General features: G+C 37.4%; 1 protein-coding gene across 1 annotated transcript in view; it reads right to left on the bottom strand.

Moving 5' to 3' along the window:
• CCDC181 (coiled-coil domain containing 181) overlaps positions 1-21697 on the bottom strand; it is a 34813-nt gene that overhangs the window by 12535 nt on the left and 581 nt on the right. The window contains exons 2-3 of the mRNA XM_006887411.1: positions 18063-19013; positions 13021-13167 (exon numbers count right to left, since the gene is read on the bottom strand). Of these exons, the coding sequence (XP_006887473.1) occupies positions 13021-13167; positions 18063-19013 (1098 nt within the window). The remainder of the gene's footprint in view (positions 1-13020; positions 13168-18062; positions 19014-21697) is intronic.

The following is a 21697-nucleotide window of genomic DNA, read 5'->3' on the forward strand; positions in this document are numbered from 1 at the left end:
AGAAGTCAGGAAATCAAAAGACAAATTCACTGGGAAAATCTGCTGTCAAGGACCTCTCCCAAGTACTGAGAAGCAACAAATTCAGTCTAGAGACCAAGGTCTGCTAATCCAAGCCATGGTCTTTGCAATTACTTGCTATGAATCAGAAAGCTGGACAATGATTAAGGATAACAGAAGAAGAATCGATTCCTTTGAGTTGTGGTGCCAGAGAAGAGTCTTGAACATACCATGGACTGCCAAGAAAAAAACTAAGTCTGTCTTGGAGGAGTAAAAGCAAGTTTTTTCCTTGGAGGCTAGGATTTTGAGGCTCTGTCTCACATACTTTGGCCACGTGGCTAGGCCCACCAGTCCTTGGAGAAGGATATCGTGCTTGGAAGGGTGGAAGACAGTGCAGGAAGGAAGACCCCAGCTGAGATGGATTGATACATTAACTGGAGTAATGGGGCTAGGTGTGTCAGAACCAGTGAGACTGGCTCAGGATAGGGCAGGCTTCAGAGCTGTTGGACATAGGATTACTATAAGTCACAGGTGACTTGACGGCATAAAACAAATAATACAAATATTGGGGAAGAAGTGGAGCGACCAGGATTTAGGAGAAAGATGAAGCAGGCTGCTCCTTCCGTGATTTACAGCCTCAGAATCCCAGTGAAGGGCCACTATGAGACAGAATCAAGTCAATGCTAGTGGGTTTATACAGTTACAATCTGTGCATTAAACTGGATATAAATATCTCATTAAAAATATTTCTTTTTATAAAGTAAACAGTAAAACTGATCAAATGTTTTTGAACTGTTACATAAGACTAAAAATATATAATTAATTTTATATAGAAGCAATCCAAATAAAACAACAGGTAAAAATATAGCAGCAGACTGCATAAATGAAAAACAAGCCAAACAAGGAATGGCTATTTTATTTATATACTCTGAGAAGAATGGGAATTCCATGACATTTGATTGTGCTTATCAAAACCTACACTTGGACCTTTTCAGTCAATGACACACAGATAAATAGTTCTCTGGTACTCCCTGCTTTCAGCCAAGATCCATCTAACATTAGCTACCCTAGTACCATGGCCTCTTCTAAACCCAGCCTGCCCTTCTGATAGTTTTCTGTTGATGTGCTATTCTAGTAGGTTCTGGATAAACTTTAGCAGAATCTTGCTTGCATGTGATATTAATGATATTGTTCGATAATTTCCACACTCTGGATCACACTTCTTTGGAAAAACCTTTCCGTTAGTTGGCCAGAAATCCTCCAGATTTCTTGGCAAAACTTGGTGAGCATATCTAGGGAAGGTCTGTTTGTTGAAATACATCAATTGGTATACAATCAATTCCTGGGGCCTTGTTTTTTGCTAATTCTTTCAGAGCAGCTTGAACTTCTGCCTTCATCACCACAGGCTTTTGCTCATATGTTGTCTCATTAAATTCTTCTGTGTCCACCAATTCCTTTAGGTACAATGACTTTGTCTACTCTTTCCATCTTCTTTTAATACTTCCTGAATCATAATATTCTGCCCACAGCATCCTTAAGTATTGCAATAGCCATTCCTTCTTTTTCTTGCTTTTCATTTATGCAATCTGCTGCTGTATTTGTACCTATTGTTTTATTTAGATTGCTTCTATATAAACTTAATTATATATTTTTTGTCTTAAGTAGCATTTCAAAGATCAGTTTTTACTGTTTACCTTATAAAAAGAAATAAGGCTTGAATTTGTTACTCAGTTAGTTCCTTGAGCTAAAGAAATGCCGAGCTAGTTTGGCCACTTTGGTTTTTAGACTCCAGCTCTTTGCACATTTCATTATAATACTTTACTTTGTCTTCCTGTGCTGCCTTTGAAATCTTCTGTTCAGCTCCTTAATATCTTGATTTCTTCAGCCTCCTACTAGGAGGCAAGGATTCTGAAGCTTCGTCATACTTTGGACATGTTGCAAAGAGGGACCAGTCCTTGGATGGGGACATCATGCTTGGGAGGGTGGAGGGACAGCGCTGAAGAGGAAGACCCTCGATGAGATGGATTGATCCAGTGACTGGGGTAATCAGGGTAGGTGTGTCAGAGACAGTAAGATTGGCATAGGATAGAGCTGGGTTTAGGGCTGGTGTACATAGGGTCGCTATGAGTCACAGGTGACTCAACTGCACATAACAACAACATACTTGGACCAGGAGGTCAGTGGCCAGAACAGAGCAAGGACACACTACATCGTTCAAAATTGGGAAGAGTGTATACTAGGGATGTATCCTATTCCATATCTTTTTAATTGATATGCAGAACAGATAATCTGGGAGGTATGAGGAGGAATGTGGCATCAGGATTGGAGGAGGACTCATTAACAACCTGCATTATGCAGATGACATCACCCTGCTTACTGAAACTGAGGAGGACATGAAGCGCTTACTGCAGAAGGTCAAGGACTGTAGCCTTCAATATAGATTGAAGCTCAACATCAAGAAAGATTATCAATACCATGTTGATTGACAGCATTATGATAGATGGTGAAGAGATTGAGACTACTAACAGCTTTAGTTTGCTTGGTACCAGCAGCCAGGAAATCAAGAGATGAACTGCATTGGGAAAGTCGACTGTCAGGGACCTCTCCAGAGTCCTGAAGAGCAACAATGTCAGTCTGGAGACTAAGGTGTGCCTGATCCAGGCCATAGTCTTTGCAATTGCTTGCTATGCATCAGAGAGCTAGACAATGACTAGGGATGATAGAGAATTGATGCCTTTGAGCTATGGTGCAGAAGAGTGTTGAATATACTATGGACTGCCAGGAGAACAAACAGGTTTGTCATAGAGAGGGTGAAACCAGGTTGCTCCTTGGAGGCAAGGATTCTGAGGTTTTGTCTGACCTACTCTGGGCATTTTGCAAGAAGGACCAATTCTTGGAGAGGGATATCATGCTTGGAAGGGTGGAGGGACATAGAAAGAGAGGAAGATCCTCAATGAGATGGATTGATTTAATGACTGGGGTAATGAGGGTTGGTGTATCAGAGACAGTGATGTTGGCACAGAATAGAACAGGTTTCAGGGCTGTGGTACACAGGGTCACTATGAGTCACAAGCAACTTGTTGGCACATAACAAAACAACAACAAAATCTCTAAAGCCCTAATGTGGAATAACATGGTCCCCAAACACAAGTACTGTCACCCAAACTCTTTGTCTGAAGCCACGGTACAGTAGAGTGGATCAACTGAAACTTGAAACTTTTGGACCTATTGAAATATATATCTCTTACTCCCAGTCTTGCTGTGAAATTTTTCACTCTGTTTCATGTAAACTTGATGCTCATTTTTGTGTTTTTCTTTCACTGAGTTAGGAAAATTCCATTTCCTCAGGGCATACCATGCCAGATTAAGAAGGGCCACAGCACATATTAATGTGTAATTTAATTTAATAAAGATAAATTAGCAAGGATAAAAGACAGCAAGCTTCAGGAATGCTATTGACCTACCTAAATTCAATTGATGAATCATTATGATGGCTTTGATACTACTAAAAAAAAAGTAAAAATGGTGGGCTTCTCTATGCCACATTTCTTCATATAACATATGGACATGTACTTTGTGAAGGCTGCCAAGGAAAGCAGGAGAGAATAAAGGGTAAAAATGAGCTGCCTGACTCCCATAAAAAAGAATTGTCCATAGACTTTTTAGTAGAATAAAAATAATAGAAAACAGAAGTAGCATAAAAAAGAAATTTCCAAATTTCTGACTCAAATGAAAATTGAATAAGTAAATTCATCATTTTTCTCACCCCTAACCCCTTCTCAGTCCAGATCCAATTTTTATGGATCTTCATACGGAAAGAAAAAAGACCTGATAAACAAAGTGATACTGGAGAAGAAAGATAAACTGCCTAATCCCAAAACCTACTACATAAAGTACAGTAGTCAAAAGAGCTTGTCAGTGTTACAATGACAGGTATATAAACCAACAGAACAGAATTGAGAAACCTGAAATAAAAACGTGCAACTACAGACAACTGATCTTTGACAAAAGGATGAAGTCCATCAAGTGGGGGAAAAGAGAGACTCTCAAGAGAGACTCTCTATCACTGTTAGTAAAACTGGATTATCTATTTGCAGAAAACTGAAACAAGACTCCTATTTCACACCACATAAAGAAACTAACTCAAGATGGATTAAGAACTTGGGTGTAAATCTTAAAGTATAAAAATCATCTAATAAAAAAAGTGGGACAAACTTAGGAGTCCTAATCAGTGGCATTAAAAAGACTTATCAAATATAACTGAATATGCACAACTATCAGAGGATAGACTAGATGACTGGGTCCTTCTTAAAATTCAGTCCTTACAGCCATCAAAACATTTCTCCAAAATATTAAAAAGAGAACACCAGCCTGGGAAAAATATTTGCCAATGGCACATAAAACAAGGAACTCATCTCCAAAATTTATAGAAAACTCCAACATCATAATAAGCAAAAGCACCCAATTTTTTTAGACTAATATTCTTTTATTTTAGTCATTCTTATTTTCTCTGAAAAGCACCCAATTACAAAATGAGTACATGAATAGACACTTCAGCAGAGAAGACATTCAGATGGCAAAGAAATGCATGAAGAAACTCTCAAGTTTATTAGTTACTCCTCTCTCAGTTGCTGACTCATAGTTGACCCTCCACTGGGTTTCCAAAGCTGTGAACTACTCAGTAGGAGTTTCGTGTTTCTCCAGCAGAGCCACTGGAGGATTCAAGCCTTCTTTGGGTGAGCAGCACAACACCCTACAGACTTTGCAACTAGTGCTCCTTTAACTAGCTCTTGTTGTTGTTAGGTTTCATCAAATATCATTCATTGCAACCTTATAAACAACAGACCTGATCCTTGACCTATCTTGTGACATCCTCATCTCTAACACACTTTGAGCCTATTGTTGCTGTCACTGTGTTAATCCACCAAGCTGGGGATCTCTTTCATTGATACTCCAAGGAATAGCCTCTCCTAGCAGTATGTCCAAAGTATGAGAATGGAGCTTTGAAATTTTGCCTCCACAGAGCAGTCTGCACTTTCCCCAAGATAAATCAGCTATTGTTGTTGCTGTTGTTGTTGAGCATTGTTGAGTCGGTAGATTCAACAATGCCCTTGAGGTTGCGGCACAACTTCTTACCACTAGGCCACCAGAGCTCCCTATTAAAATTATGAAAATCACTCTGCCGGAGAAGGAGGAGCAATAAATATCCTCCTGTACCAGTCAGATCTGATTTGACGGTACACGCACACAAAATAATAAAAATTTAAAAATATTTTAAAAAAATTATGAAAATCAAAACAACAATGACATTCCCTCTCACTCCAGGCAAAAATAGCAAATAAATTACAAACAACAAATGCGGGTGAGGGTGTGGCGAGATTGGAGCTCTGTTCATGGGAATATAAAATGTTGCGACCATTACAGAAAGCAATTTTGCACTTCCCTAGAAACTTCAGAATAGAAGCATCATTTGACCAAGCAATCCTACTACTAGGTATATATCCCAAAGGAATTAAATCTGCACCACAAATGGACACATTCACACCCATGTTCACTTCAGCAAAAAGAGAGAAACAACCCAATATAAATGGATGATTATATAAAGGAACTAAGGTACATTGATATAGTGGAATATTATATATAACTAATAAACTGTCAAGAACTCACAAAATACTGCCCAACACAGAAGAATTGAAAACAAATTTTACTAAGTGACGTAAATCACACACCAAAGGACAATTATAGTTTAAGGTGACTAAAGTAAAAAGCAAAGGAAACGTTTACACACACAACAATCTCGAGTTAACAGGGATTCAAAGGGAAGATGGGGAAAAAAATTAATAAATATGTAAGAAGACCATGAAGTTATTGTTTGAACAGAGCCATAACAAACTGTGGCTGACTCTGACAAGAATGAGAATCCCAGAACATCTAATTGTGCTAATGCAAAACCTATACTTGGACCAAGAGGCAGCTGTCAGAACACAGCAGGGTAACACTGAATGGTTCAAAACTGGGAAGGGTGTACGCCAGGGATGTGTCCTGTCTCCATACCTTTGCAACCAGTATGCAGAGCAGATTATCCGAGAGGCTGGGCTCTATGAGGAGAATTGTGGCGTCAGGATTGGTGGAAGATCTATTAACAATCTATGTTATGCAGATGATACAACCCTGCTTGCTGAAACTGAGGAGGACCTCATACACTTGCTGCAGAGGGTCAAGGACTGCAGCCTCCAATATGGATTGAGGCTCAACGTCAAGAAGACAAAAATTCTCACCACTGGACCAATTGGTAGCATCAGGATGGATGGTGAAGAGATTGAGATTGTTCACAGTTTCAGTTTGTTCGGCTCCACGGTCAACACTCCTGGCACCAGCAGCCAGGAAATCAAAAAATGTATTGCCATGGGAAAGTTTGCTGTTAGGGACCTCTCTAAAGTACTCAAGAGCAACAGTGTCTCTCTGGAGACTAAGGTGTGCCTGATACAGGCCATGGTCTTTGCAATCACTTGTTATGCATCAGAGAGTTGGACAATGACTAGGGAGGACAGAAGGAGAATTGATACCTTTAAGCTGTGGTGCTGGAGAAGAGTATTGAATGTACCATTGACTGCCAAGAAAACAAACAGATTTAGCCTGGAGAGGGTTAAACCAAGCTACTCCTTGGAGGCAAGGATTCTGGGGCTTCGTCTGACATACTTTGGACATGTTGCAAGGAGGGACGGGTCCTTGGAGAGGGACATCATGCTTGGGAGGGTGGAGGGACAGCACAAGAGGGGAAGACCCTCTATGAGATGAGATGGATTAATTCAGTGACTGGTGTAATCGGGATGGGGTGTCAGAGGCAATCGGGATGGGGTGTCAGAGGCAGTGCGATTGGCACAGGATAGAGCAGGGTTTAGGGCTGTTGTGCATAGGGTCGCTATGAGTCGCAAACGACTCGATGGCACATAACAACAACAAGGGAACACTGTATGGTTAAAAATAAATTAGTGCATAGGGATGTATCCTTTCTCCACAACTTCTCAGTTCTATTTTTTTATTTTAACTGTGATTTCAACAAAAGTTTACAGAAATGTTGGATTTTCATTCATTCACTGTTGCATTTTCCTCCCTCTCCAGTTCACTTTAAAAAAAAAAATTCATTAATTTGTCATACAATTTCCTCCTCCCTCCCTTTCTCCCTCCTTCCCCAGTCCTTTTTGCAATATACCACTTATTCTGGATTGTTGTCTTACATATAATGCCTAATCATATATTCCTTTTAAAAATTTCTCTCCCTCATCTATTCCAATAAAAGTGTTCATTATCTGGCCACTCTTTTCCTATTTTCCTCCCAACCCCCTATGTCAGTCCTGCTTCATAAAAGTTGTGCTATGCAGTATTTGTTCTTCTGAGACTGAGACATTTCACTCAGCATAATGTTCTCCAGTGTCAACCATGTTGTATAATGTTTTATGAGTTCATTATTTTTAAGTGCTGCATAGTATTCCACTGTGTGAATACACCAGTTTTTCTATCCATTTATTTGTTGATGTATTTTTTACATCTCTTCGCTATTGTGAATAATCCAGCAACACTTGTTTGGATGACAGTTCTGGTTTTTTAAGGTGTATTCCCAGCAGTGCAATTGCTGGATCAAATGGTATTTCTATTTCCAACTTTTTGAGATAGTGCCAAACCATCTTCCATAGTGGTTGAACCATTTTACACTCTCACCAACATAGGGATTCCAATCTCTCCACAACCTCACCAACATTTGTTTGTCTGCTGCTCTATTGAATTGCATCTCCATAACTTTTCAATATGTATGTGGAACTGTTCATTTGGGAGACTGGACCTTGTGAAGAATGTAGTGTCAGGATTGGAGGAAGACTCATCAGCAAACTGCGTTATGCAAATGACACAACTTTGCCCATCGAAACTAAGGATGACTTGAAGCATTTGTTGTAGAAAGTCAAAGACTGTAGCCTTCAATATGGATTGCATCTCAACATCAAGAAAACAAAGAGCCTCACCACCAGGGTAATAAGTAGTATCATGATAGATGGAGAAAGTATTGAAATTGTTAATAATATCATCTTGCTTGGATCCACAATCACCACTCTTTTTTTTTATTAAATTTTTATTTTATTTTATTATTTTTGTGTGCGTGTACCGTCAAATCAGATCTGACTGGTACAGGAGGAGATTGCTCCTCCTTCCCCAGCAGAGCATCTGGTGGATTCGAACCGTGCACCTCTGGGATTGTAGTTGCAGCTTCTTGCCACTAGGCCACCAGAGCTCCCCTCACCACTCTTGATATTAGCAGTCAGGAAACCAAAAGGTGAGTTGCACTGGGGAAATCTGCTGTCAACGATCTCTTCAGAGTGCTAATGAGCAACAGTGTCTGTCTAAAAACTAAGATGTATCTGATCCAGGCCATGGTCTTCTCAATTTCTTGCTGTGCATCTCAGAAATGGAAAATGAATAAAGATGATAGAAGCAGAATTGACATCTTTGAGTTGTGCTGGAGAACAGTACTGAATATACCACAGGCTGCGAGGAGAACAATAGGTCTATCTTAGAAACAAGTTTGTTCCTTTCAGGCAAGGAATTTGAAGCTCCGTCTCACATAATTTCGGCATGTTGCTAGGAGGGTCTAGTCCTTGGAGATGGACATGCTTCGTGGAAGGGTAGAGGATCAACATAGAGAAGAAGACCCTCGATGGGATGGATTGAGACAGTGACTGTGACAAACGGAGTCAAGGCTAGGTTGATTCATAGATAGGGCAAGGTTCAGAGCCATTGTTCATAGGGTAGTTATGGTCCATAGTTGACTCAGTGGAATGTAACAACATACCACTGAATGAAAGTGGAAATGAATAAAAAAATATGAAATGTCATTTATACCTATTTATTCTAAAATAGTAATAAAAGTTCCACCTAAATTTAAAAAAAAATTTCGCTTATATTGGTTTGCTTATAAAGTTTGTATACATTGTGTTTCACACTCTTCTTCATTCACATTGTGTTTCATACACTCTTCCCATTCATTATGCTTTATAAAATTAATCACCGTTGGACAATGCCCACAATCACTGTCTTTTCAGATCCCCATGAGATCTTTCCCATTTCCTTTACCCGCTTCCCACCACCCACTAAACTGTAACCCTGTGATTTTGCCCTATCTGTCTTCACCTCTCTGCCCTCACCCCTTAGCCCCTTGGGTCCTCATATATGTTTTACTAGTTGTTGTAAGTGCCATAGAGTTGGAGACATAGCGACTCTATGAGTGAAAGTCCTGAATGCAAAACTCATCTTTTCTCCAAGTTCATAGAGTTTCCAGGGGCAAACTTTTTTTAGAAATGGATGCCACTCCTGCTTCCAAGCCTGTTTTATTCGGGAAATCCACAAAGAGCAGGTCTGAGAGCTGCAGCCCCAAGGGCCCAAATCTGATCAGCTCACACCCTGTTGCAAGCAGCAGCCATACCCTAGTCTCAACCCCAAACCAGAAAACACACCTTAGCAGAATCCAGTGTTCTACTCATCTTCCCAGCCTGGAAATAGCCTGTTTTACTAGTTATCCTTCCATTTTTAAAACAATGGTCTTATGCAGTATTTGTCCTTGAGACTGAATTAGATCACTCAGCATAATGCTCTCTTGTCTCTTCCAAAGTTATGTAGTAGTTTTCAAAATCACTGGTTTCTCAGTGCTGTAGAGTATCCCACTGTATGAATGTATCATGCTTTCTTAATCCATTCACTTGTGGTTGGACATTTAAGCTGTTCTCTTGTTCTTGAGATGGTGAATAATGTGCTATGAACATTGGTATACAAATCTCCATTTTGTCAGTTCTAATTTCCTTGGGGTATATTCCTAGTAGTGGAATAGCTGGGTCATGTTCAACATTTTTAGGAAATGCCTTCCAGAGTGGTTGTATCATTTTGCAATCCCACCAACAATGTATGAGAGTTCCCACCTCTCCACATCCTCTCCAACATTTATTGCTTGCTGTCTACTAAACTTTGCCACTGCTGGGGTGAAATGGTATCTCATTGTGGTACTGATTTGCATCTCTCTCATTGCCATTGATTTTGAGCATTTCTTCCTGTGGCTGTTGGACATCCAAATGTAAAGACTTTCTCTTGATATCCATTGCAAAATAGGCCAATCTATAGCCTATATATTCTGGAGATATTTTCTGGGAACTATGGCCCGTTATTATGCACCATGTCTCACAGAAATAATCAACAAAATATACTTACTATCCCAAGATAATGAGCCAAATTAAATGTATAATTATATTTATATTCCAGGTTCAGTAGAAACAAAATTTAGAAACTCATAATACTATTTATTTATGATACAATTCCCAATTAAAATTCAGTTTTTGAGACAGCAAAAAAAGAAAAAATCATTTTGTTTACTTAATTAAAGTGTTTTAACTAAATTATGCTTATTATGGCAAATGTTTTTAGAGGGAAGCTATACCTCAAGGTTAGTATTGCCTATCCATAAATAAAATAAAAGTTAAGTCTATTTTTATAAATCATCTATAAAATAATAACTAATAAATTACAGTCACATCTGCATTTTTCTTGGTCATTGATTGAAATATAAGGTTTTTAAGATGTGGATGGCACAGGAGGGGGTCCAGGTCGGCTGTTCATAGGATTACTATGAATCATACTCGACTCCATGGCACCTTACAACAACAACAATAACATGCCTTCTATGCTGTCTATCACTGTGCTGTGCTTCTCCTCTACTCATTACTTGTCTTTCACTCAATCTATCTAGTTTGTTCTCTGAAATTCTTATTCAATGACTTAGAAAATCCCCCAACAGTTTTCATTCATGGAAAGGGCAACAGCCTTAGACTTCTTGCTCTATCCAAACCTTAATTCTCTTGAAGGCACAGTTTCTTCTCTCAATCAGTATGGTCTATCAAGTATATTTCAAGTGTCTCTGAAGACAGTCTATCCTTCCACAGAACAGCTGATGGATTTGAACTGTGAGCCTATGGGACTACAGCAGTTTCTTGCCACTTCAAATTCAACAATTTTAAACCTAAAATGATACTTCACTCCAAATCAGTATCCTCTCTATTATTTGTTATTCAATGAATAGCACCATCATCCACAAGTCTACTCAGAACAGAATTTCATCTTTCCTTTATCGTATTTTTAATGAATGCACACACATAAAGTGTGTGTGTGTGTGTGTGCGTGTGTGTGTGTGTGTGTTTGTGTATATAACAGGCAGCGATAGAAAAAAAATCACATAATTTTTTTTTCTCACATAGACCAACCATGTATTTCACCATGCACATCTTATGACATTTCCAGAAACAAATTTTGGCGCCTTTTACTTTCAGTAAATAGGCAAAAAAATATACTTTTTGATCACATTTGTACAACATAAGTATATGCCATAGTGAAGAAATCAAGGATCAATTCTGGCAATCAGAAAATAAGCAATTAAAATAGTGTATTTGCTCTAGGGCAGTTTGCAAGTGGGCCTGAGAGCAGTGGAGTTCCCCTTATAGCCATGCGTAGCACTGAGAGGAGGAGAAGGTTGGAGGGAGGGTAAAATAATTTGGAGGTAAGTTAGCTAACTCAGCCAAAAATTCTACAATGAACACTTACAAAATATTGATATTCCCCTATATGATGAAGATATTCACTCTACCACTGTTTTAAATAACTCAATGGAACCAAACTATATATCTACAAAAGGAGATTGGTTTAATAAACTAAATTGTATCTCAGCAATTAGGTAATGAGTAGCCATTTGAAAGAAAAGGACAGATTTGAATGTAATAGCTGCAGTGACTAGAAAGACTTCCCAATCATTGCAAACACAGAAAAAAATCAAGTTGAATAATCCATTTTTGGTATCTTGTCATTCTAGTAGGGGAGGATACATGTATATACATAAGCATTTAAATATAAATAAGATCTGAAAAGATTTAGAAGGACTGAGAATTGACTTTTCAATGTTTACATATATATTTGTGATACTGTGAACTGAGTTTCCTAAAATATTTGTTTTAAAACCCTAATTATTATGTCTGTGGTTATAAATACCATTTGGAGATGAGTTGCCTTTGTTCTAGAAATGAGGTAAGACTCATATAGGATGCATTGTGCATTATTCTCTTGAGATAGAAAGTAGATTAAAGGTGCAAACAAGGAAGCAGAGAAGGGGGAGAGAGATGCCAAGACATGTAGAACATCCAGGAGCAGAAGTTAAAGTAGACAAAGGCCTTCCCTCTAAAGCTAACAAAGAATGCCTTTCACTCCAGTAAACACCTTAACATCATACTTCCTGTCTCTTAGGGAGTCTAATGGATAAGGTTGTCTAGGGGGTAAGGAGTTGTGCTGACAGCACAAAGTTAGACAGTTTGTAAACACCAGATGGTCCAAGGAGAAAGGTGGACAGTCTCCTTCCATGAGATCTACCACATCTGAAAATCTGCTGGATGGTCAGCTGTGAGTCAGTGGTACATAATAATGACAAATTATAAAAATATAAATTTCTATTTATTAATGCCATCTATTTTATTTCTGTTATAGCAACACTAGGTAACTGGCATGATACTATTTTACAAAATAGTAAGGTTATGGATGATTTTTCACATTCTCTTGGATTTTCTATTTCAAGTTTTTAAAATTAAATAATTTGTTATCTTTTATCTGTTACTTATATGTAGATTTAATTTTACATCTCCATTCCTAAGTGAGACCAGTCCTATTTAAATGTCAAAGTTACATTATCTTGAAAGAAATGAGCTAGTAACTTTCCATTTTCTCTATGCTATGAAAATTTAGATAGAAGTAATTTTATTTTTTAGACTTTCTAGAACTTAAAGAAGTTGATGTGAAGTCATTTGCATGTTTTATTTTCTGCAGGGTGTTTCTTCGATCATTTGTGTTAATTTCTTCTACACTTTAATCCAGATAATCTAACTACCTTCTGTATATAAATTAAATTTTCATATTTATATGAAATGACATTCACAGAGATACTTTACTTACTCTACTGTTCATGTTTTCTATTTCCTTTGCTCGTTGAATTCTCCTCATTTCTAGCACCTGCTCTCTCTTCTTTTGCAACCATGCTTTAAACACTATGTCATTCTCTTTCTTCTTTTCTTTCTCTTCTTCTATTTTCCGTTGTTCTTCCTAGTATAGATAAAAACACAAAAAAAAGATATGTTAAAGAAAATATACAGAATACTGTGAGTTATCAAATGAAAGATATATTCTAAGACCTAAAATTTAGATTCCCTTCTTAAAATAATCTACTGGAATATTGAGCCTCTTTATAATATGACCGAAATCACATGGTGGAGGGAAGGTATTTTTTAAAAAGAAATTAAATTATGGAGATAAAATAGGAAATTATATATACATATAATACATATAATTCTTTTAGGTGCCATCAAGTTGACCATGACTCACAGTGGTCTTACAAACAACAGGTCTGAACCTTGCATTATCATGTATCATCCTCATGACCTCTGGATAGCTCTTTCATAACCTAGTTTTGACAGTCAACTCTACAAATTACAGTTATGAAAGAAAACCATACTTTGGAAGCACTGTATAGTCTTATAGTATTATTAAATTAAAAGTGATAATGACACTGTAGTTATAAAAAAATTCTACAATTGTTAAGATATGCATACTGAACTATACAAGTGAGATATGAAATGCTGTCTAGGATGTCTTTAAAAATACTCTAGCCAAGAAGGAGGAAGAATTCCAGTGAAGAAACCCTCACATATCTAACTACCTGTCCTAGCCCCAGAGCCTGAAAAGTGAACCCACTGAGGTTGGCTGCAGGAAAAGAGGAGAGCTTGCTCTAGAAGGAATTGTCTAGAGATCATGAAGAATACCAGAGGACAGAGAAGGAACCAACTATCATTTTATAATGCAGGAATTTTAAAAAAATTAAAAAGGAGAAATATATGAAACAAATTTTCCAAAATCTTTATGATTACTGATATTTGGGTGATGATGATACATAATTTTTATTTATTTCTATGTATGTTTAAATTTTTTTTAATAATTTTTTTACAGAGGTTTTGGATTTCCATTCATTCATTGCTGCAATTTTCTCCCTTCCCACCCTTCCCCACCAGCTTGCTTCCCCCTCTGAAGAGCAAAAAAAAAAAAGAAAAAAAATCCTTCATTAGTACACAATTCCCACATCGCTTCCCCCCACCCCCCACCCCGTATACTTCTCTATGCAACCTTAATTCTGGATTCCTGTGCTAACCATAATACTCAATCACATATCACTTCTAATCTGTTTTTTCCCTCATTTGTTTCAATACAATATACATAATTTATATCCAGTTTTTTGTCATACCCCCACCCTGATGTCAGACCCATTCTACAACAGTGGCACCATGCAGTATTTGTCCCTTTGTGACTGAGATATTTCACTCAGCATAATGTCCTCCAGGGTCACCCACTTTGAATAATATTGCATGAGTTCCTTGTTTTTCAATGCTGCGTAGTATTCCATTGTGTGGATATACCACAGCTTCTCTATCCATTCGTTTGTTGATGGGCCCTCAGGCTGCTTCCAACTCTGCTACTGGAAACAAAGCTGCAATAAACATGGGTGTGCATATATCTGCTTGGATGGCAGACATGGTCTCTCTGGGGTATATTCCCAGTAATGGGATTGCTGGGTCAAATGGTATCTCTATTTGCAATTTTTTGAGAAAGCGCCACGCTGCCTTCCACAATGGTTGCACCATCTTACATTCCCACCAACAGTGAATAAGAGTTCCAGTTTCTCCACATCCTCGCCAGCATTTGTTGCTTGTGTATGTTTAAAATTTTTTATTAAAATGCATAAAAATATTTTTCAAGTAGGATATGTTCATAAAGTAACTATTACTATCAGAAATAAATTTTCAGACACTTGGCTAGCACTAAGAACAAAATTGATTTTTTTAAATTTTATATTGGTTTGCCATGGGTAAGTCTGCATTTAGGGACCTTTCCAAAGTACAAAGAGCAATGGTGTCTCTTTGGAGAACAAGGTGCATCTGATACAGGCCATGTTCTTTGCTATCACTTGTTATGCATCAGAGAGTTGGATAATGACCAAGGAGGATAGAAGGAGAATTGATGTCTTTGAGCTGTGGTGCTGGAGAAGAGTATTGGGGGTACCATGGACTGCTAGGAAAACAAATAGATTCATCCTGGAAAGGGTCAAACCAGGCTGCTCCTTGGAGGCAAGGATTCTGAGGCTCTGTCTAACATACTTTGGACATATTGCAAGGAGGGACAGGTCCTTGGAGAAGGACAACATGGTTGGTAGGGTGGAGGGACAGTGCAGAAGGGGAATATGAGGTGGATTGATTCAGTGATTGGGGTAATTGGGGTGGGTATGTCAGAGATGGTGCGATTGGCACAGGACAGAGCAGAGTTTAGGGCTGTTGTACATAGAGTCGCTATGAGTCGCAAGCACATAACAACAACAACAACAACAGCAACAACAACATATTGGTTAGCTTACAAAGTTTGGATACAGTGTTTCACACTTTTCTTCATTCATATTATATTTCATGGAATCATTTCCATGCATTGTGTTTTGTAAAATTAATCACCATTGGACCTTGCCCATCATTACCCTGTCTTGAGGACCTTACTGGATCTTTCATATTTCCTTTTCTCCCTCCCTCTATCCACCAAATTGTGCAACCCCGTGATTTCGTCCCTACCGATCCTCACCCTCTGCTCCCATCTCTCCCCCCTTGGGTTCCAATACATGTCTTACTCCTTCTATTTTTTACAATAATGGTCTTATGCAGTATTTGTCCTTGAGACTGAGGTTGTTCACTCAGCACAATGCTCTCCAGCCTCACCCAAGTTATGTAGTATTTTTGAAACTATTGTTATAAAAAAATTTCAAATTCATTGCTGTTAAGTACTAATCAACTCACAACTGGATCTTCAATGGGTTTTCAGAGGGTTTAAATTAGATGGGAGAAAACGATCAATCTTTTCTTTGGGGAACTGCTGGTAAATTTGAACCAAGAGAGAGGTGCTACCTTTGAGTAGCAGTACAACACTCTACAAACTAGACCACTGGAGCAAAAGATACTAAATATGAAAAACGTAAAATATTGATATAGTCTTTTCTGAGCCCCCAAAGAGTTTTATATCATAAATTAGAAATATATCAAAGATTAAATTGTTGGTTTGTGTTGTTGTGTACCATAAAGTTGGAACCAACCTATGGCTGACCCTCCAGTGGGTTTTGAGCGGCAGTTAATCACACAGGAGGAGACTGCCCATCCTTCTCCTGAGGAGCAGCTAGTGTCCTCGAACCACATGTCTTTGGGATTGCAATGCAGCTTCTTGCCACTAGCCCACCAGAGCTCCCTAAAGATTAAATTTTATATTTCAAATAAATTTGCTTTTTACAAAAGTTATGTGGGAATCTGCTTAATTTTATATGATTATCTTTCCTGAGGGAATATTTGTATATATTTACACAGAAATTATAAGTAATGTAGATGCAAAGAGAACACAGAATTTACTTGGGATACAGAGATACAGTTTAGCTCTCCAATGCTGCAAATATTTAGCAGCATTTAAGAAGAGAAAGTCTCCCCTGAAGTCAACTCAAAAATGTTAAAGGCCCTAGCACTTAGACTTCCTGCATCTAGAGCATAACCAGAGGGAAATCTTGTTATGAAGAAAAAAGCTTACCCCACGAACGAGTGTAATCCCCCCAAAAATAGTTAAAATTATAGCAGTGTTGACTAGTGAAATCAATTCAAGATTACCAATTCATTAGTGAGAAAATTTATACAAAATCCTCCATATAACTTTTGTAGAAATGCATACCCCATTACATAGTTGAGTCTTTCTCAACAAATTCTTTAGTATTGTTATAAAGTCCTGAGTTAACAGATCTTTTTAAGTATTGTTATATATCTGATGCAAGTAAACAGTTTGTTAAGAGTTCAGACTGTAAGATTTTAATAGCCAAATGAGTAAATTTCTACAAGCATGTAGCAGTTTGCACATTTCTGTCAGAATTTCCTATTGCTTACACATTCTTACAAGTGCTTACACATTCTTACAAGTTTGTTTTTCATCCTTTTAATGTGAAGTCATGATGTGAGTGCAAGAATTTCACCTGAAATCTCATTAGATGAAAAACACATCACTTTCTCAGTGAATATCAAGAGAAACAGACTTTTTTTATTCCAACTCTGTTATTAACAGAGTGATTTTAGCAATTATTTAACCTTTCTAGATTAAAGTTTTCTGTAAAATAATCTTTAAAGTACCTTCTAATTGTAAAACTTTATTAAGCTTTGAGTTTGCTGAAATTTTGTTATTTCATTTTATGTGCTTAAATACAGTTCTGCTAAGGGTATTGGATGAATTCTAGTCTAAAATGAAACAATTCTGTTAAGGGTATTGGATAAATTCTAGTCTAAAATGAAAATAAGCAATTGAAGGAATGGAAGATATGTCTCACACACATAATCTAAGACCACTTGTTGGCTTCTAATATTCAACAATTATGTGCCATTATTTTTCTATTTGACATCTGACTGTCACCCATTTTTATATCAGGGTGACTTTCAGCAGTCACTTCACTTCTCTCATCCTCACCTTCAGAATGAAGGGTTTAGAGAAAATCATCACTGAGATCTCTAGTTTTAACACAGGTGATTCTTTACCATGCTTTGTATTTCTTGCAAGAACAAATCAAGGTAACCACTGCTGTTTTCTTCCATAAATACACTCTTACTATTTAGTCCCAGTGGTAAGAAGCTGTGCTGCTATCCCAAAGGCACAAGGTTTGAATCCACTTGCTGCTCTGTAGGAGAAGGATGGGCAGTTTCGTCCCTTGTGATTAACTGCCTCTGAAAAGCCACTGGAGGATCAGCTATGAGTCAGTTCCAACTCAACTGCACACAGCAACAATGAGATAAAGATATAAATAAACAAAACCCCTAATACTTTGATAATGATTTTAAGTCATATTGCATTTGCAAAACACTACTTTCAAAAGATTGCCTACTGAACCTCACCTCTTTCTTTAGCTTTTCTCTTCTCTGTTCTAGCTGTTTTTGTAGCTCTTTCTGTCGAGGGGAAAGACAGTATGTTGACGTCACTGGAGATGTATTTGTAGAGCGAGACCTGTATTTAGATCTTCCGCTCCCTTTACTTTTGTCTGCACTGGCGGCAGAGTTTGGGCGAGCCTTAGGATTGACTGGTGGCTGAGGGATATAAGTCAGTGGCTCTACTACTGATGAGTGAGTGGAAGCAGGAATCTTTGCTGCAGCTTCTCCTTTTTTAACACCATTGACAGATGAGTTGGATGATCTAGGCAATAACTGCTGAGGTTCATTTTCTGTATTATTAGCATTATTAATGGGTGGCAAAAACCCCTGGCTCTCAATGTCTTGTAAATTCAGAAGTTCAAACTTTCCATCTTTCTCTACTAATATCTTCCTGTCCTTGTGTCCTTCACCATTTCCATTATTAAGAGCTAGGAGCACATTTTCATGCCCAATTTCTTTGGAAATGCTTAACTGTGACAGTTTTCCAGACATACTACTTTCATTTTCAGAACAATTTTTGTAAGTATCAGTGTCTTCCAGTGGTGGAACTTCTAGATCAACTAACTTGTCCTTGAATTTAAGTTTCCGTTCCCTTTTATCATTCACAGGCTCTTGATTCTGTAGAAGTCTGTTGGCTTGTATAATTTTCTCCATAATATATCGCCTTACTTCCTCATCCTCTTCTTCCTCCAGGTCTTTCTGGTTTTCCATTTTTGATTCCTGGGAAGAGTTGTCACTATCTGAATCTGATATTGGATCTGAAGATTGACTACTTGGTACAGATATAAAGTCATTTCTTCTTGATGTAACTTTATCTTTTAAAGACTCATCAGGATCAGAAAGCTGTTCATTGTGCTCTACTTCTACTTTATTCTCATTTAATTCTTGATTAATAGCTTCTTCCTTCCCCGAAGACATCTTTAAAAAAAAAAAAAGAGATATGAGGGTCTCTTCCAGTCAATATTGGCACTCTTTCTTCACTTACATGTGGACAATCCAAAATGAATTTTCCTAGCCACATAATTTATTTTAGAAATAGATACATTAAAGGGATTCTTACTTATACTTTGCATATACTCATATTCAATGCTACATGTGCATTCCTGCAAGAGGAAAACAGATATGTGACAAGAGCATCATAGGAAAAATATAACTCTAAATGTGTGGTTGCTAAATGCTACATTAGGAGGCTCAGTGTTGTCTCAGCTGTTATGTGTTGGGCTGCTAACTAAAAAGCCAGTAGTTGGAATTCAACAGAACCTCTGTGGGAGACAGACTGGCAGTCTCTTCCTGAAGACATACACCCTCCGATATCTAAAAGAGGGTTCCTACAAGTTGGAAGCAATGCAACAGTAGTAGTTTCTTTCTTCCTGAATGCTACATTGATTTTAAGAGGTTTTTATACTCTTATGTATCAAAATATAGTTATAAATAACTCATTATTTTACTATTTTTCCTCTGTAAAATTATCTTCTACTTAACACTTTTAGAAAACCAATTTCCAACTTTTCATCCTTGACATGTATTTTTCAAAACACCATCTTCCTTATCAGCAGAATTCTATTTCCACAAGCAATACATTGTCACTGCCTTTGAACAAGTTCTAATCATCTGATGTCCTTATAATGTCTTCAGTTTTTCACTGCTGCAGTTATAACATTCAAACCCGCACTATATGCCAATTTTTTAAAGATAATTTTTATTTATTTATTTATTTATTTATTCTTTTTATGTGTGTACCGTCAAATTGGATCTGACTGGTACAGGAGGCGACTGTTCCTCCTTCTTCAGCAGAGCATCTGGTGGATTTGAACCGCACACCTCTGGGATTGCAATGCAGTTTCCTGCCACTAGGCCACCAATAGATCAGACTTTCCTCCTTAACAATCCTCAAAGACTTCAATTATCCATGCCAGTGACATATCAGATAACCTGGCATTATATTACAAGAAAGATTTCTTAATGTCACGTGAACCATAAACCAGTATTACCTAATGACACAACTCTGTTCTGTATCTTCCTTATAATAAATGATTTCTTACTTCTCTACCACATACATACATCTCCCTTATCAAACATTACTAATTTTTTTTCCCTCTTAGACAATACTCACACTCCTCAAACAGTTCTATGGCAGCAACTATTTGCTGTATTCATCAGTCCTCTGGCATTTCTTCCTTCTTTTATATCCTCGCCAATAGAGTTTTCTTCCTAAATTGCACACCATTAATTAAGAGCTGCCCACTAACTACATAAACCTGATCCATTTAAAAGACTACCAAATAATACAATTTAACTAAGATATCTGCATTGCAGTTATTTTTAGCCTTATTTCATTCATTGTTTCTTTTCTATTGTATCTACATCCAAATTCTCCTTAGACTTGTACTTCTTTACTTTTTAAAAATTCACTATAATGAAACTGTCACTTTTGACAATGAATCTTCCACAAACCTGTATCCAGTTTGCCACTGTTTCCCCCACCAGCCTTAACAGAAGAGATGACTATTATCATCCAGTAGAACATAAGCTGCATGACTGAGGACACAATGTATTAACCAATACTACATCCTCAACTTCTAGAACTATCTCTGACACATGGTTAAGAGATCATTACTATATGCTGAATAAAGAAATTAAGCAATAAATCAATATAATCCTTGTTTATGTCTATGTATATGGCATGTGTGTTGGATCTCAAACCCTTCCAGTCCTTAAGTTTTGCTTCTACATTACCTTCCTGGGTATCTCTGTCACTACCGATTCTGTTAAAGATGTTTAAAAAAAATCCATATGAGAAAAATCCTCACTTTTGGCTCCACTGCCCATTTAAAATACCATTCATGTTATATGTCCTTTCCATTGCATAAAAAGTACAAGTGAACTAAGATGTAAAACCTTCTACATTCATTCTCTGATAGTCTTTTCCTTGCTCTTAAATCTGCCTTCTGCTGTAACTAACATGCTAATTACCCTCTACAGCTTTTACTTCCTAGTCCTAATCTTTTTCTTTATTATTTTCATTCTATTTTCATGTGCTTGTTTATGTATATAAAGATGATGTATATACACAAATACAATAGGGAGTTCGGGTGGCATAGTCCATATGGAGTTGTACTGATAATCCAGAGGCCGTTATCATTCAGTCGTTTGAAATCTACCAATGGCTTTGTGAAAGAAAAATGGATTTGCAGCCTCAGAAACTCAGTACAGTTTCTGACTTGACAGTAATGAGATACACATACATCATAACACACACATGAAAATAAACACATGTGTACTTGCATATATGTGTGTGAGAGAGCACAAAGAGGGAGAATCTTCCATGATTCTGGTTCGTTTTCCTGGATAAGCTCTTGTACATCTTTCATAAATAATGTATATAATAATTTTAACATATTTTCACTCTTTCCTAGAAGTGTTCATATATCACCTGTTCCTTTTTCTCTCCCTATACTCATTCCTCTGAAGAACTAGCCTATTTTTAGTTTCAAATATTAACAGAAAGACTATGCTTTTGAAGGATTTGCTATTTATTTTGTTTACATTAAAAGTGTAGAGTGGATTATATTTGGGGCTAGGGGGTGGGGTTTGGGGAGGTG

This window comes from Elephantulus edwardii, unplaced genomic scaffold, assembly GCF_000299155.1.
Source record: "Elephantulus edwardii isolate Elephantulus edwardi_28Jun2011 unplaced genomic scaffold, EleEdw1.0 scaffold00057, whole genome shotgun sequence".
Classification (NCBI taxonomy): Eukaryota; Metazoa; Chordata; class Mammalia; order Macroscelidea; family Macroscelididae; genus Elephantulus; species Elephantulus edwardii.